This window comes from Notamacropus eugenii, chromosome 1, assembly GCF_028372415.1.
Source record: "Notamacropus eugenii isolate mMacEug1 chromosome 1, mMacEug1.pri_v2, whole genome shotgun sequence".
Lineage (NCBI taxonomy): Eukaryota > Metazoa > Chordata > Mammalia > Diprotodontia > Macropodidae > Notamacropus > Notamacropus eugenii.
Window position 1 is genome coordinate 128,312,948 of NC_092872.1, and position 17,278 is coordinate 128,330,225.

Consider the following 17,278-nt stretch of genomic DNA (forward strand, 5'->3'; position numbering starts at 1 on the left):
ACCCTTGCTATTGAGAATTATCTGTTAGTAAGATCTCTCAAATTACCCTTTGTTTCTGATGAATATTAATCTTTTAGCAATAGTTTAAATTCTTTTTCTTTCTTACTTAGATACTGTATTAAACTGGAATTACTTCTTAAATATCATTTAAGTGTTACAAACTGAAGTCAGAGGATTTGGGGATGATTCATAAGCGTATTACAGACAAAAGCTTTGAAAAGTACAAGGGATAAATCTTAAAACTTGTATCCCTTGACTGAATTCAGTAAGCTCTGATACAGTGTCTGCATTTTTATTACAGAATTATTCCTGTAGCTTCTTTACTAATTAGAATTTTGTTTTAAAAAGTAGTAAAGCAGCTATATCCCTAACTGGCTATGTGCTGCTTAACTTTTGCCAGAGGAACACTATTTATCACATTTATGTAAATGAAGTGGTCCTAACATTTCCCTTTATTCCATTCCATAGAAGTACCTTTGTCCTTTTTTTTGCAGTTGAAGACAAGTCGCAATGGTTATCTTTGTTTGCTCATCCTAATGAATGCAGTGAGACTAGTAAGGCCCTTGTGTGTGATATTGATGTGCATGTAAGAATGATGAAAATGTGCTGAACCTTTTTTCACCTCAAAGAAAAAGACTTCTTTGCATTCTTTAGACATTCCTTTTTCATTTTTAAGATACTTTGGCTTCTAATGACAAATTCTTACATAGGGTTTAGATTAGTCCTTTCTTTACCCCTATAAAGTAGAATCCAAAAATATTATCAATTTACAATGCTATTTAGGAATTCTTATGATCTATAAATCAAAGCAAAGTAATTTGAGAAACGCAGGTTGAGAGAAATTCATTTTATTTTGTACAAGGTACAGTACCTTTGCACAGTGAACAAATATATTACAAATTGTCGTGTTTTTAAAAAAGTATTGCCATTTCAGTCTAGCTTCTGACCTAATGCTATTGTACAGTGTGTGTGGTGTGTGTGTGTGTGTGTACATTTTGAACTCTATTCACATCATTTCATTTGGTTGAAAATTGAGTTTCTGGAACAACTGAACGAATCTCTCTAGATTTCCAGTTAAATATATAGTAATAGCATGTACCTGTTTAAGCTGGCAGCTGAACTTGCTTGTGCTAATGCTAGACAGAATTACCTAACAATAGCTCTATATGGTAGAAATGCCTTTTTGCAGTCAAGTCTCAATTATCTTTGGGAAGTTACTTACTTCAGGTTAATGGTGCTCCTTCACCTTTTCTTTTCCTCCTTCTGGGTGCCTGGATTCTGGCTTTTGGCCAGTTCATGAATACCTCTATTGGACAGGGACTAGGGAAAGGGAGAAGGGATGATATTTGACATCTAGAAGCCTGTTTCTTGCTGCACACCAGCAGCATGACTGCAGAGGTTAAAAGGGATTTTGCACATGGTGGCTGTGTTCTGCCTTACCTATCTTTGTTGGTCTTCAGCATAAAGATAATTGAGTATTGGCTGCCCTGAAATTGAGGTAAATCTTTTTTATTTATATATATATTTATTTATGTACATATATTTATGTAAAAGTTACCTGAACCTACAAAATAAGTGCTGAATTATATTTTATAAGGCTTTTCTGGAACATAAAATTGCTATTGCTGATCACCCACTTGCTCCCATGCATACATGCAGCATTCATGTATATATTATGTATCATCCCATAATGGGAAAATCTGCTTCCATGTAAGTCTATGTATGGAAAAGTTTTCTTCTTTCTCTGGTTAATGCTTTAACTATTAATTTTTTATACAGCAGATTATCATTTGCATTAAGGGCTTTGAAACTCTCTTACTTCCATATAGAAACATTTCTGTCTTCACTAGTCATTTTGTTACTCCTTTGTGGACTTCATGGAAGTGCTCCTTGATGAATGGATCAGTATTGGAGAATGACGAGGTACCATTGTGGCATGGGTTTTTTTGTTGTTTTTTTTTTTTCAGCTTGCCATTGACTTGAAGTTCTCTTGTGAATGTTATTGTAAGGGTTGAAGGGTTGGCTTTGTCTCTGACTTACTTGATAGAACCTCAGCTTACGTGCTAAAAGTCCTATCATGCCATTAGTAAAGTAGGGTTTGAGACCTTCACCTCTACCTGAACACTGAGACTTAGATCTCTAGCCCATTGAAACAATAATTTTGGTCACTGTTGCCTTGGAACAATTGGTTCTGAAGCAGAAAATTTTCTTCCTAGTTTCTAAAACTAATTTTTACCATGGTTCTTTTTATGCTATAGCAACTGATCAAAGTTCATTTGTCCTTTGATAGTTCTAAATGGTTCCTTTAAAAAAAATCCCAAACATTTCAAACAATTAACTTGCAAATTCCACATCTGGCTAATTAACTTTACACATTTAGACTCAGTACTACATCAAGTTCAAAATTTACAAAGAATTGCCTCAAAGTAAATATTCTTAGTTTATATGTCAAAGTTTATCACCTTCTTAAGAAAAATTAGGCAGACTTAATAGCTATTTTGTAAGTGTCCTTCGTTCTATTCCACAAATGACTATTTAAAACCTCATCCAAAAGCTAGTTTTTAGGTGTAAGGACTAAGGTGTTGTATAAAGATAGTCCCAGATCAAAGTCAATCTTAACGAACCAGTGACTACCACTGCCATGGTTTTGTGTCTGGTGGCAGTGGGCAGAACTAGCCTGAAGCCATTGCTCGACACAGAAAAAAGCTGCTACTCTGGAAATGTCTGTGTTTCTATGAAAATCACAGCTGTATAACCATCTTTAAAACAAAAGTGGGGGAAATTAAACTGTTAAACTATTAAAAGATTTACACTTAGGTTGACATGCATAATTCTTGAGGCAACTGGGCCATGACTTGGAGCCATTGGGATTTGATGAAACCAGAATAAAGTTAAGCTACTTGAAGCACTGATAATATGATGGCATGAGGCATCTTTCTGTACCTCTGTACTAAAGGAGAATATAAAACAAATTTCCTATAAAGAAAAACAACATACAAAGAAAGGGTATAGTAATGACATTGCCCAAATATACGGATACCATATTGATGGGTTGCTTTTAAAGTGTTTCCCCTTCCCTGTGCCCCTCTTTTCCTCTGCCACCCTTTCTTCTCCTTTACCTTCTTCCCAGAATTTTTTTTAAACCCCCAAATGTTCCACTAACTCTCCACTCATGTCTCAACTTGTCTACGCAGCTGGTGTTGGCTCATCTTGTAAAGTGTTGTTACAACACAGTCCAGAAAGCTGAATGTTATTTTGGGGGTGGACCATGTAAAGAGCTTCATTGGACAATTGTTCCAGTCTCTTTGGACGTTGTTCGTTAGTCCTAGGTGGAGAGTGTAAAAAACGATCTTAACATCGTGCTGCAGAGTTGGTGCATACCAGTGTTCCTTGTTTACCATTATTTCAAGTCAAAAGATTGTCTTCTTTCAGTGACTCAGAGTGTGTCCAGCACAGCACAGCACAAGCGTGTTTATCCCTTTTTAAGATTGTTTGTCCTGAGAGGGTCCATGGGTAGGGCTCTGTCTTACTGGGAGGAGGTCATAATGACCAGGAATATGGCTGTTCCTAGGTAGGTCGTATGGATTCTGGATATAGCTGGCGCTATGACCACGGCCTTCTTGGACCACACTGACTGTGGGTTCTAAGGATATAGTGAAAAATGAGTTCAGAGAACAGATTAGCTTTGATTGCCTCTTGGGGGAAGAGGAAGGATTATTTTAACATAGGCTATGGGAGGGAAATGAAGGTTTCCAAATTCATGTCAAAAGGCATGTTAGCTATTGGTTTACAAACCAAGTTTGATTAGAAATGAGACTTTGTTATCATGTTGGTACTCTAAAGTGTGCTGTAAGAATACTGAGCCCTAATCACAACCGAAAGATTTAACATACTGAAGATGGGGCTTTTGTCCGTCGTCCCAGGCTGATGTAACCACAGCCTGAGGTCATTAGATATGAAACAAAGGATTGATTAATTTTTCAGGTGAATGTGAAACCTTAGCATGGCTATATGTTAAGGTTACTTACAAATCCTTATTCACATTTAAAGAGAAAAACATCTGGCTATTAGGATTAGTAATGAATTTGAGTTGAGAACTTCCATAAATTGCTTGGGGACCACATTTCCCCAGCTATACATACTTAAGTTGCATCCTAATCATAGTGTTTTTAAGAGTAATATTGGTATGAAATTTTGGCCCAGGAGAGAAGGTGCAGTCCTGGGAGGTACAATTTGATCTGGAATACTTAAAAGCAGTATTGTTTTGTTATTCCCTCTCCTCCAGAAGAGAGGGGCGGTTAGGGGACCTTATCTCTACTTTGGTTTATGCACTGCATTTCAGAGTTATTTAAGACACCTACCAACTTCATATATATTTTTATTAGATGTCGACAAGGATGGCATGTCTGTGTATGGAGAATCCCTGTGAGCAGGTGACTTCATTTCTACATAGCTGCTCTCCATGGGCTTGCAGGTGAGGAGGGGTGGATCCTTGATGGTGGCATAGGGGTTTTCACTGCTGTTGAGAGAGCACGTACTCGAGCTGCTTACAGATTCTTTTGTGTAATCTGCAGAACAAGGAGGAGTTCTTTTAGGATAGCTAAGAAGGACTTGTGTTATCATTTAAAAGTAACAAGAGCCAGAAAACATGCAAAAGCTGAAAGCTCAAAAATCCACCTTATATCTTAGAAAATGATTCAGCACAGGAGATGAATATGGAGCTGTTAGGGAAAACATTTTTTAAAGTTTGGGGAAAATTACATTAAGCAATTTCACTGCCCTTAATTCACAGCAACGATAAGTGTAGGATTTTATTTTCCCAAGTAGATGCTGTTCTTCTGTCCCCTATTCTTTCCCCTCCCCACTAAACTATAAATTCCTGGAGGGCAGAGTCTAGTGCCATTTTAACATCAAAGCTAGGTGACCTTGTGTAATGCCTTTTTGATGCTAAAGAGAAGAAGATTCCTAGGATCATAGAAGGACCTCAAGATCATCTAGTACAGCTTTTCCCTTTACAAATGAGGAAGCAGAGGCCCAAAGTGGGTAAGAGACTTGCCTGCATAACATAGGTAGTAAACTTCAGAAGCAGAATTTGAACCCACATTCTGACTGCAGAGACAGTGCTTTTTCCATTCTACCACACAGTGGTCCTTGATTTTATCCTAAGTAAACTCCATCCCAAAAGGATGGAGGAAAGAGGAATATTCACATTCTTGGAGTGGTCCTGTTGGTTGTGTGAATTGGGGAAGTAGGAGGCTGACTGCTCCATAGGGTGTGAACATAGAGGAGCACTGGACTGTAATTCACACTGGACCTTGAATCCTGCCTCGTCTTTTTACCTACCTGTGCGATCTTAAGCAAATCACTTGCCACCTTGTGGCTTCACTTTCGCCATCTATAAACTGAGAGGGCTGAACTAGATTCAAGGTTTCTTAACATAGGGTCCGTGAACTTTTTTTCTTTGGATAACTATTTCATTATAATTGGTTTCCTTTTTTAACTCCCCATATTTTATTTTAGACATTTAAAAACATTAGACTTCACCAGACTGTCCAGGGAAGTCCATGACACAAAAATCATTAAGAACCCATGGTCTAGGCAATACTTGAGGTTCCTTTCATTTTTAAGCTTCTGTGATCATACAGCTTTATGTCATTCTGCCTAGTATAGTTACACACATAATTTTTTCTGTAGCTCAGGAGTACATATAGTGGAGAGTGATTGAAGGCAGTACCTAGACTGAGCTGAGCTGACCCGGTAGTCCCAAGTATCTAGGTGACTCCTTATGGTTGTATGAATGTGTGGGTGTCAACAACCTGTGCCTTGGACTTATCCAAGACTTCTTCTTCCTTGGGCTGGAGGGGGAACCTAAGCAAGATGGTCCTACTCACCAGAGCTACTAGTAGGTAGCCTTGTCCCCATTCCCCTTAAAAATACTCTGTTGTAGGATTCCCATGGCATTCACAAATTAGGTGTTAGGTCCTTTCTCTCTCTAGTCCAGCTATCTCTGATGACTGGTAGACTTGGCTGAGGGGGGAACTGGTCAGTCCACAATTCAGTTGAGCCCAGGGATATGTGGTATATTGCTATTTACCTCACTAACTTGGCTTATTTCCAATAGCAGATGCCAAAGGTAAAGCATTCTGTCCTGTAACATTTCCTTATGTTTATTTTATCTTTAGGTGCCTTTTAGCCATGTATATCCCAAAGTTTCAGGGGAGCAATACATGAAGTTTCAGACAAATCTCATTATAATCCCTTCTTTTCCTCCTCAAGAATCAAAACAAAACAATACAAAAAACCTTGTGCTTTGGCTAAGACTTAAGGAGGAAACCAGCTGCCCTTCCTTTTCTTTCAGTTGTCCCCTTTTTGCACTCTCACTTGTCCTAGGAAAATGTGAAAGATTAATGAGATAAAGGCCATGTTGAGTCATATGATATATGAAGATGGGTCAGCCTTGAAATTCTTGCCTAATGAATGAACTGTCACCTCCCCAATGCAAAACAAAACTGATGCATTTTTCTTTTCATTTCCTTCTGTGAAAAGAGATAAAGTTGTTTTCTTGATTTTTGTTTTTTAAGTGTGAGGAAGAATGGGACATGAAATGGCTTCTATAATCCAAAGTGTGGATAGCCTTGGGGTACTAGAGTAAACTATGTATTCTGCTGCAGCCAGCCTGGGATGGGTCTACTCATGGACAGGTTAGTTATTCTTTAGGCTAGGAAGTTGGATTTCTAGGTCTAGATCAGAAGCAAAAAGATGACTGTAGCAGTTGCTTAATCCCTTAGCCTACATCCTTCTTGTCCCTCCATCCTGTCTGTAGAAACAGGCCATCAGAAAAGTATGAGGACTGAAAGGTATACCAAACCATCTGAGAGCCTCCCACTGTTAATCTAGAGCTGTACCAGGCCTGGGGAGGAGGCAGAGCAAGAAAAAAGTAGGAAGCTGCCCTTTTCCCCTTGCTGAGTCACCCTTCTGCCCATCTACCTGATTAAATAAACAGCCATTTCAAAATACTTCCTCAAAGTCTCCCCAAGTCCCCACCTCGAGGCATTTTGCCAGGAAAGAGGTAGAGAGGAACTTGAGCACAATGCTGTGGGAGACTCACTCTGGCTTGTGATTAATATCAGTGTTGACAGCCTAGCCTTGTGCTGGGGTAAGAATGGGTTGTGTTTGCATAGTGCCCCCTTATTAAGGAGGCTTATAATTCAAACACTTGGGATAGGTGAGGCCCAGCTACCCCTCCCTATTTCAGATAGTTTGGGAAACCAGGCACCAGAGAGATTAATGGTAGATCTGGGAACTGAAATTCCTCTTTCTGCTCTTAAACTACTGCTGTTATAAATTGATCATATACCTTCTCTCCAAGTATGGCATCCCTTTCTGATGAGGGAAAGAAGGGAGCAGAAGAGGGAATTGGGCTAGCCCTGGAATTGATGAGTCTCTCCACAGGCTGGCAATCTTCCCTGATGATTTCCCAAGAGCCAGGGGTTATACCTGTTGCACATTTTGAAGAAGAATTTAGATAGGATGGTGTGAGGGACATGGCTGGTAGGACTTAGGAGAGAAGCAGGTCCTTGTAGTGAGTGAAGTTCCTGGACAAAGTGAGAAGAGCTTTGCATGAAGGAAATGATGAGAATTTATGCCAAAAGGAGGGGAAGTGAGGTCTTGGAATCAAAGATAGAGAAGATGATAGAGAAGCAGGGTCAAGGATTTTAGCTGTAGCATGTTGAAGGAATTGAAAGAAAGAGAAGCCAGTGGCCAGGGTAATAATAGAATGTGGCAAAGTCACTGGTGAGGGGGGCGGAATAAAGGAATGTTGAGTGTTTGAAGCATAAAATCAGAAGTTGGTATGGAATATTACCATAGCTATATTGGTAGCTCAAAATATCCAAGAACTCCAAGAGTGGGAGGGAGTAGTAAGAGAGGGTAGCAGATGGACTGTGATGTTGAGGGGATGTTTAGATTGGAAGATAGAAACTATCCAAGACTGAGAATGTTGACTTTCTGAGGGAAAACCTCCCCCAAACCTTTGGTTAAAAAAGATTATTACTTGTGTTTTTTCCAGGTTCTGTGATTAGTATTTAAGTGCTAGGATTTTGGTTCACTCTTCTTCTCACATCTGTAATAGTTCTGTAAGGTCTAGGAATCTGGAATCCTCTCTTCTCCTTACACCTCTCCCCACCTTTGTTTTTCCTAGAACATTCCTGCACTTATATTTTCATTCTCAAATCCTAGTTTCTACATCTTCTATGTGGCTACTTTTGTCTCTCCTCTTAAAGACTGGATATATTTTAACGAAATCAAATGCTATCTAGCTGCTAGAATGTATTATCATCATGTAAAAAAATATTAACATTAAGACCATAGGATTATTACATAGATAATAATTTCAAGACCTCTTAACTTCTTTATCACCTCATGAGAAAAGGAATGGACTGAAACCATCTTAGGCAAAGAAGCACTGCTTTTCTCAGCTCTGTTTATGTCGAAGTTTGGGCTTTTTGGTGTGACTTATTAGTGATTACCTATTCTTAGATGTTCTCCAATGAGAAGTCTGGGGAACTTTGATAAGAGCAAAGCAGAAGTTTTATATCCATTTTACAATATGTCTAGACTTATCTCAGACTCCTTCCATGAGTGATCCAACCCATTTATGTTGTAATGCAGCCCATGGGAGTCTGTGGACATAAGTACTGTTTGAATGGGTTCATTCAAAAAGCACATGAATGAAATAGGCAAACAACTGTTCTTACAGAAACAGCATATTGTGGCCCTGCTCTCATAATTTCTAGGCATTTCTGGTCTCATAAAATGCAGATCATTGACTTATGTTAATATTGCACCAACCCAAATCTTACACCAGAGTTGTTACCAGCAATTTTGGTTTAGCAAGCAGTACTAAATGTCCCCTTAAATCAGCTTATTCAGGACAAATTTAGTGGAGAAAGAGGAAGCCCGTGGATGGAGATCCAAGGATACTCCAAGTTTGCTGTGCGAAGTTCAGGCAGGGTAGGGCCAGGCCTAGGAGGAACTGTTAGGGGGAAGAATCTTTGCCATCTGGTAGCTTCCTATTTTAACTAATTATTCTTGCAAACTAGGTGCTATGCTCAGTTGTTTCTACTGCTGTTAAAGGTGTAGAAGTGCTGGTAGCTCCTTAAATTTCAGTGCCCATGGGCAAAGTCCTTGTTACAGCCCAACTTGAGCTGAAAGTGTCCTATCTATCAGTCACAGCTACAGAGCTACAAGGGACCACAGAGGCTGTAAAGGTCATCAAGTCCAACCCCTCATTTTATAGATGAGGAAATTTAGGGAGAGAGAGGTCAAGTGATTTGCCCAACTCCACATAGGTACTAAGTGTCTAAGGCAGGATGTGAACTCCAGGTCTATTTGATTTTAAATCCTTAAGGAATAAGTAGAGATTTTTGTTAAGGGTAGTCTCATTCATACAGTACTTTGTGGTGTACAAAGCACTTCTCTTGAAATATCTCATTTGAACCTTACAACAACCCCCTGAGATAGATTGTATAACATCACCTTTGTTTTATAGCTAAGAAAACAGATTGCTACTAATTCTGAGAAAGGGACCATGGATGTCGCTGAGAGCAGACAAGGTTTCCCAGGAGAGGAGAGAAAACGTTCTTGACTTTCCGTCTGCTCTAGGTCTTCCTTAATGACCTGGAAGTCCTGGGGGCTTTTACAGGACTTTGATAGGTAGGGATCCCTTCCGTCTTTGTATTTGTATCCCTAGCACAGTGCCTGCCTGCCAAGTAGTAGCACCTAAATAAATGCTTGTTGATTGGTGTCATTCAGGGGTTGTGTGGTCTAAGCCCAGGGCACAGCTGTAGTTTTTCATCTTTTGTCCTTTTCTTGTGAGAGTAATCAGGATTTGTTTTGGCCACTGGAAATAGTTTCCTTTTTTCAAGGACGGGGAGAGAGGATTGGGCCCCGTTGGATGTTAAGCATTTATAATTTTCATTTCTCATCCTTTAATAGGTGGAAGGTAGTTCTTTTTGCCAGCTCAAGACAGGAAGCATCTGGGGCAGATAGATTGACTTTATTTCAAAAATTTTCATCGATTTAGCTCACACTAATTGATCGGATATAATAGTGTTGTACATTTTTCGAGTCATTTGATTAGTACCTATAAAAATAACCCACAAGAGTTTGCTAAGCATTTATAACTGAAATTTTAAAAATGAATTATTACAATTGCTCCTCCTGGGTAGAACTACCCAGAACCAGGGTATTGTGGATTATTTTTTTAGATGTGCCGACTTTCTGAGGTTGGAGGAACTTCTGACCATGTCTGGTCTGTAGTGTTAATCCAGCTAAGTTCTTTGCTAATGGCACATCAGGCATCGGATACTCTACCTTTGAAGCCTTTCTCCATAATATATGTGTTTTGACGTCTGTCCATCCCACAAGCACCTGCAGGAAGATAACATACAATGGGAAAAAAGAAAGAAATTATATTGTAAGTGAGCAGTATAAGTGTAGTGTGTGGCAGATAGGTTTACTTGCTCCCTCTCTCTTACCTGCAAGGACAGTATTATTTCCCTCACCTCACCCGGTACCCTCCCCCTCCCCAGATAAGAAGTGTTTCTGATAGCACTATTTCAAGGTAGAAAATTTCCAGCTCCTAAAATTAATGGCTCCAGCCATGAAAAGAAGTAGAGCTAGCTTTCACTTAGCCATGCTAATGAGGGCAGAAGGAGGAAGGAGTAAGAAGGCATGGATAAGCCAAAGTCACTTAGATTTTACATGAAAGCAGACAGATACCTTTTCATGCATGCATGCACAGGAGCCAGACGCCCACTTCAGCTACAACTGCCCCAAGCTCTGCTTATCATTGGAGAGCCTGAATTGCTACAGATCATTTAAAGGTGGGTTTTAATAGCTACATGGGCATCTCCTTTCCATGGTCTATTCTCAGTTATCCACTCTGGATTCTCCATTAATGGGTAATTGAGAGTTGGTTATGGAAGAAAGCAGTGCTTTTTAACTGTAATGGTGATTTATGCATCTGGTTTCAGTTTTGGATGGGCTGCTCTCCTCTTAAACAGGTATGACTAACATCTATGGGCTTCGGGCCCTGAATGTGAGTTGAGGAAAAGGTGGAATGATGGTCCTTCACAGGGCCATCCTGTCATGGCCCTAAGCTCCCATGTCCTGACTCAGATATCTTTCTTGATAGTTTTGGTCTGCTGTAGTTAGGTACCATGTTTCCAAATCAAGGTCAGAGTGTTTCAGGGTCTTAATTGTGAAAACCATACATAAAAACTTATATGTTTTGATCTAAATCCTGTTGTCTCCACCTGTGCTGAACAGATAAACAGGTTTCATTACCTAAAATTCAGTGCTCCCATCTGTATAACTTAGTCACCTCCCTTATGTGGACAAGCTCTATGTACCCAATGACGTTGTCCACGGGAAGGAGCCCAGGGAGGTAAAAATGATGTGTCTGATCAGTTTAATCCCTTCCTTCCCACTGACACCATACCAACCCTATTTCAGACAAGCCCAGCCATGGCCTTGGGAAAGCAAAGAAGGAGATTTGAGAGGTGGCTGTCTTTCTTCACCACTTCCCTTGGCTTTCAAACTAATCCTTCCTATCTTTCCACTCCTGGATTTACTGTGAAGATATATTTGTTTTACATTTCTCGGGCCCTGAGCTGCTCAAAGCTGGGAGGCCCCTTGGGACCAAGGCAGCATCTGGTGGCATTCTTCCTAAGGGCCTAATCACAGAGAGTAGCCCTGATTATTTCCCAACACTCTTGGTGGGTGCTATCCCATATCACCAACTATTACTATAGATTTCTGAAAAACTATCCAGGATCTCCCTTTGAGTCTTTCTCTAACCCATAGCCTAGAAATTGGAATTTTTAGACCCTTTTTCCCTGCAGGTGGATGGTTCAGTCTTGGAATAACCTGGTGGTTCTCAGTGAATAGTGAAGAGACTGCTTTCTCCCGTCCATTCCAAGATGGTGATGGTGGAGAGGAAGGGAATGAGGGCTGTCTGGAGGTGTTTCTTATTTGCCAGCTGCGAGGAAATCAGGACAGCAAACTCCAGCTTTGAAGAACAATTCTATCTTAGCTGATGTTGCTAACTCAGAAGTGTGTATATCTGCTGTGTATATATGAGAACCAGGACCAAGTTTCTTCTTAAGTTGAGTGTGGTTCACCTAATGGTATTGCTTGTGTCAGGGATGAATTTTGCCATTTTGTAGAGAACACCAAAGCTCAGAAAGTTTAATGGACTTGCCTTGGGTCACACAATAAGGTGTTTGGGCCCAGAACTTGAATGTCTAGGTCTTTTAGTTTTCTTCCTACTGCAACAGACTGTATATGAATAGATGCTATGAAGTTGTGCCTTAAGCAGTCTGTCATCCTGGCCACAATTTAACATTACTCCTACCAAGAAGTGGCAAATAAGACAAAAGTGAAACTGTACTGGGAATTTGATTTCCATTACATTACTTTGTTTTTTAGCACCTCCCACAAAAGTAAGCCATGATCGATCTCCCTTCACGTTTGGTGGGTTTTCATTGAGGCAAATCTTGGGTACCTTGGGTTTAAGCAGTGGGCTCAAGGGCTTGAGACCTGCCTTCTATACCTAATTCATAGGGTTGTTGTGAAGATGCTTTGGGAGCCTTAAAGTACTACGTGTGTGTATGTACACACGTGCATTAGCTATTTATTCTGGGTATATTCACCCATGGGTGGTCAGAGTGGCTATGTGTACCTATGTCTCCTGGGGAATCTTGCTCAGAGAAATAGAATCAGAACCCCATATTTCTCTGAGTTGACAGTAGGACCAAATCTTATGCATCTGTTGTGAACTGCATCCCCCCAGCTCCTGAAACCCAGAAACAACAGTCTGAAGCTCTGGAACTTAGTGCTCTGGAACCTGAAACCTAGAGCCCAGACTTCTCTCACCCTTTCAATTCACATCAGCTATACAAGGAATATATCCGGTTCAGTCAAGTCTCCAAGACCAATGGAATATCTTTGCAGAGAATATGTTCACATAGAAGTCCCTCATTCCTTCTTCTGAATTACCTCTGACTTATTCATTCCTAGCTCCCCAGCCTCTCTCCTTTCTCTTATTCTATGGAATGTGACTATTCCCTTCTTTTTTTCTCAAGTTACTAGTTCTGGAGCACACAGTTACTGTGTGCTTAATGAATATTCATTAAGGATGATGGCTAGTTTATGATCATTTTGGTGATGATGAACATACTAAGATCCTAGCCCTACTCTGTCATTTGAGACAGTCTCCTCACGGCCTTAAGGTGACACGCATGGTGACAGGAGCACCCACTGTCAAAAACTATAAATGCTTCACCAGGTGGTGGGAAGGAAAAGAAGCATCCTAAGTGGCATCCCTAATGAATCTGGGGCACTCCTTCAGGAGCCTGAGAGCCATAGAATGGCAACCAACTCTCAACTATCCATGCTAATGGACAGGAGTAAAAAGATACCAAACCCCAGAGCCCTTCATTGGCTTTGGAAATTACCATGTGTTTTATTGTCCTTGTTATGTTCAATTCATATTTATGTGAATTTTGTATCTTATGAACTCACATCAACTTCTTGGAGTAGATGAGGGTGGGGGAGTGGGCAGGGGGAAACAGGACCCAAGAGCATGCTGGGTAGTCACAAGAAGGCATCCTGGGATTAAACTTTTGCCTTAGATGCTGTATTGATGGGTAACAGAATTGATTGTTAGTACCTTCTCCTCATTGCCACACCTCAGACTTTACTGTGAGTATCCAGACTAGTTTTCTGAGTTGCATAGAGGAACTGATCACGTTGGACAATTAGGAACCAGAATGGCATGGTGAAGGCATGGGGCACACTTGCTTGGGAACTGACTGGTTTGTGGTATGGTGCTCAGCAAAAGATGTGTGGGAAGAGAGAGCCGGGTCTTGGGACTTGGTGGAATGAAATAAAAGGGAAGTGGAATGGGATCTGACCTGGAGTGTTTGGCTCAGCGGGGCAGCCAAAGTGTCTAAGTTCAATGTAGAAGTCCTCGGGCGGGTACCTGGCCTCCAGAGCACTGATCTGGAAATGGGAGTCTAGTGAGAGGAATGACAGGGAGGAGCCATTATTCCCAGAGCCCCTAGGGTATGAGGCACATGGGGGTTAGGGAGAGATACTGTATTTGAATTCTAAGAGAAATACTCCAAGGTGCACCAGATAGCAGACACTAAGGTGGCTTTGTTCCCTTTCTCTGTCCATCACTATGAGGGAGAGGGTTGTAGGTGATAAACTTTGAGGCTTTAAGAGGGAGGCAGCTTGGGAGAGGCAGAGACAAGGTGGCCACCCTGGAGGGGGAGGATTTTATCAAGGTCAAGAGATGGGAAGAGGGCATTTTGGAAGTGACACCCTTGTTGCAGACCATAAGGAGAAGCCTTTCCTCTATCCCAGATCCCCCTTTACCATGGAACAGTGCTCCTATTGAGGAGGATCTAACCCAAGTGCAAACATGGAGCCTTAACTACCTCCACAGAGCTGTCTGACCTTCCGTATTCATGGGAAACCTTATATGTCCCAATCCTGCCCATTTGTGCCTAGTTGTTCTTATAAGGGTCTAAGGGAGGGGCTATGGGTCTTCCTTCTCTCGAAGGACATCCTATGACATTTTGTCTTTCATTGGCAGAGCTTCTCTGTTCACTGCTCCCCTCCACAACTTCCCTTCCCAAAAGGCACCATATGCTGGGGGGCAATGCCTGATTTGTATCATTTCCCTTAGGACAAAGGAGATAGAAGCAACCCAAAGTTCTGCCACTGTAAGCGTCCAGTTGGGGGAGTTCTGAGAGGAGGATTAGACCCAAGGAGCCTTTCAGGTGATATTGGGGTAGGACTTAAAAGTTCAGGCTGGGCCCTGGGGGAAGGGGCTGATGCTGGGCATGTTTACTGACCTAGCACGTTCACATAGCTGTAAGGTGTCCACCCAGACGTGTCTCTGTCAAGGGATTTGTTACTGAGCTGTTTGGAAAGCAGGAGATGGGGTTAACGCTGAGTCATCCAGACCCCCACCCCTTCCCTCAAGGAGACCAAGTCCATTGTTGCCCCCTCCCCCCAAACCCCAGTGGAATTGGCTCTGACTACCCTGGTCACTCGATGTTTGAAGACACGGAACAATGATTCCTGCAAGTGGTGAGAATGAGAGAGCTGCTGGCAGGTACAGTTTGGAAGCTGGAGTAACCCAGGATGATTATGCTTGCCTGACACACTCCTACCCCCTACAGAGGAAGCATGTTCAAAGATAATATTCTTAGGCATATTCTAGGGAGTCTGAGGGGGCTGTTTGAGCCAGAGCAGCTCTCGCTGATGTGGCCTGTGCAAACTGCTTCTGCTGAGAAACAAGTAGGGGGACAAATTAGGGGCATACACTTCTATCTAGTTTAATTGTCTCCTAGTGGGAAAGTAAGAGAGACAGAGAGTGAGTGTGTGTGTATGTGGCATGGCAAGAGAAATACTATTATTATCTCTATTTCTCACAAAAGGAAACAAGCTTAGAGACCTTAAGCGATCTGTCCAGGGTCACACAACTAGTAAGATATCTGAAAAGAGGTCAGATCCCAGTTCTTTCTGATTCCTGCTTCAGGTCTCTAGCCTCATGTACACCCTGTTTGAGAATTTCAAAACATTTTGCAGATTCAACCCTTCTCACTTCACAGGTGGCTTGGAGGTAGGAACTCTCTAGAAGTGAGGTATGGGTGGGGTGGTGCCATAGACACTGTGGGCCAGAGCTTCTAGGACATGTGAATCTCACCTGAGAAAGACATCAAGATGGCTATACAGGTGCAGAACTTTACCCAGATGGTTACTGTCTTAACTTCCTGTGCCTGAATGTGGGTGTGTGTGTAGATGTCTATGTACGCATGTGCACATAGCAAAAAGAGGCAGTGTGTTGGAAGAGGAAGAGACCTGGGTTAGAGTCCTGCATCCATGCTTGCAGGTGAGCCATAGCTACTTGGAAGTGTCCTGGTTCCAAAGGTCTGTCTAGGAGTTTATCTTCTCCAAGCAGGTGAGCTTGGCATTCGAAGCCATTTCCTCTCCTTAGCGTTACTTCCCTCCAAGGTTGCCGCCTGGCTCGCTGATGTGATTATGTGATATAGAGCAAGAGGGGCTTTTGGAAGTCATTCAGTCCAACACTGTTTTATAGATGAGGAAACTGAGGCACTGAAAGGGGAAGTGCCTTGGTCAGGTCACACGACTAGTGCATATGAGAACTGAGGTTCAAACTCGGGACCTCTGGCTGCATAGCCTGTGCTCTGCCCCTCATACTACCTGCTCTCTTGTGGAAGCCAGCTGCAATGAGGGATCATAGGAACATAGGATTTAGAGGCAGAAGGGGCCTTAGAACACATCTGCAATGGCACTGAATTAAGTTAGCATTCAGCTTATGCTGTTATCTAAACGACATGCCAGACATAGTGAGGATGGATAGTCAGGGATGGCATGGCAGTACTCTTACTGCCAGGTTGTATCATGGTCCAGTCTTCTTTTAAATCTTATTTTGATCTGGTAGCCTGAGTTCCCTTTTCTATAAACAGAGCTAAATAACACCTGTCAACTTCTGGGGGTTTAGGATATTCTTCTGTGATGGAAGAAGTGCCATAAGGGATGGATATCAAGAAGAGGTGGTTTTGTATGTCCAAAGAAAGAGTCTGCTATGAAGGTGTGTGTCTTTGGGGTATGTATGCAGGAGGTACACACTGCTAAGAGGTGTGTATAAGTGCTTGTTCAAGAAGTGTGCACATAAGCATGTACAGACGTGCAAGAGATGTGTGTACACGTGCATGTGGGTGAGCGTGAAAGGGTGTATGTACAGCCGACACATCATGGTGTTTGTGTCTGCCTGGGGGGTGAGGAGCAAGGTAGAGGAAAATGGAATGATTGGGAAGCTATCCTCGGACTGCTTTGGGTTCCCTGTTCCAGGCCAGCAGAGGTCAGATGGCATCCTTAGATGTAGGCTGAAGGAAGGCACCACTCCGTCATCAGAGTGACCAGTGGAGAAGTAGCTGGTTCCACTGGGGGCTTCCTGGAATTGGTCCTTCTGGGGCTAGGGTCCTGTCAATGCTAATGTGAAGTTACAGCTAATGACCTTACATGTTGTGACAGTCAGAGATTTGCAGAAACCTCAAAGACATGCAGAAGCAGCATGGTTTATTGGAAACAGCTAGAGAGGAGTAAAAAAGATCTGAGTTCTTGGCTCTGCGGTTTGACTTTAGAACATTTACTTCCTCATCTTGCCTGTCTCACT

At 41.8% G+C, this 17,278-nt stretch overlaps 1 protein-coding gene across 5 annotated transcripts in view; it reads right to left on the minus strand.

Annotated features, from left to right (window-relative positions):
* Positions 1–832: 832 nt before the first annotated feature.
* Positions 833–17,278, minus strand: part of MEGF11 (multiple EGF like domains 11) — a 475,650-nt gene continuing 459,204 nt past the window's right edge. For 2 of the 5 annotated variants that reach the window (XM_072614458.1, XM_072614439.1), the window contains 5 exons: positions 14,928–14,994; positions 13,980–14,081; positions 10,375–10,431; positions 4,362–4,568; positions 833–3,643 (listed from right to left, as the gene is read on the minus strand). In XM_072614458.1, the coding sequence (XP_072470559.1) occupies positions 3,483–3,643; positions 4,362–4,568; positions 10,375–10,431; positions 13,980–14,081; positions 14,928–14,994 (594 nt within the window). In that variant the 3' untranslated portion in view covers positions 833–3,482. Of the gene's footprint in view, positions 3,644–4,361; positions 4,569–10,374; positions 10,432–13,979; positions 14,082–14,927; positions 14,995–17,278 lie in introns of those variants that run through there. The other 3 variants (XM_072614449.1, XM_072614460.1, XM_072614462.1) reach the window with 3 other exon arrangements.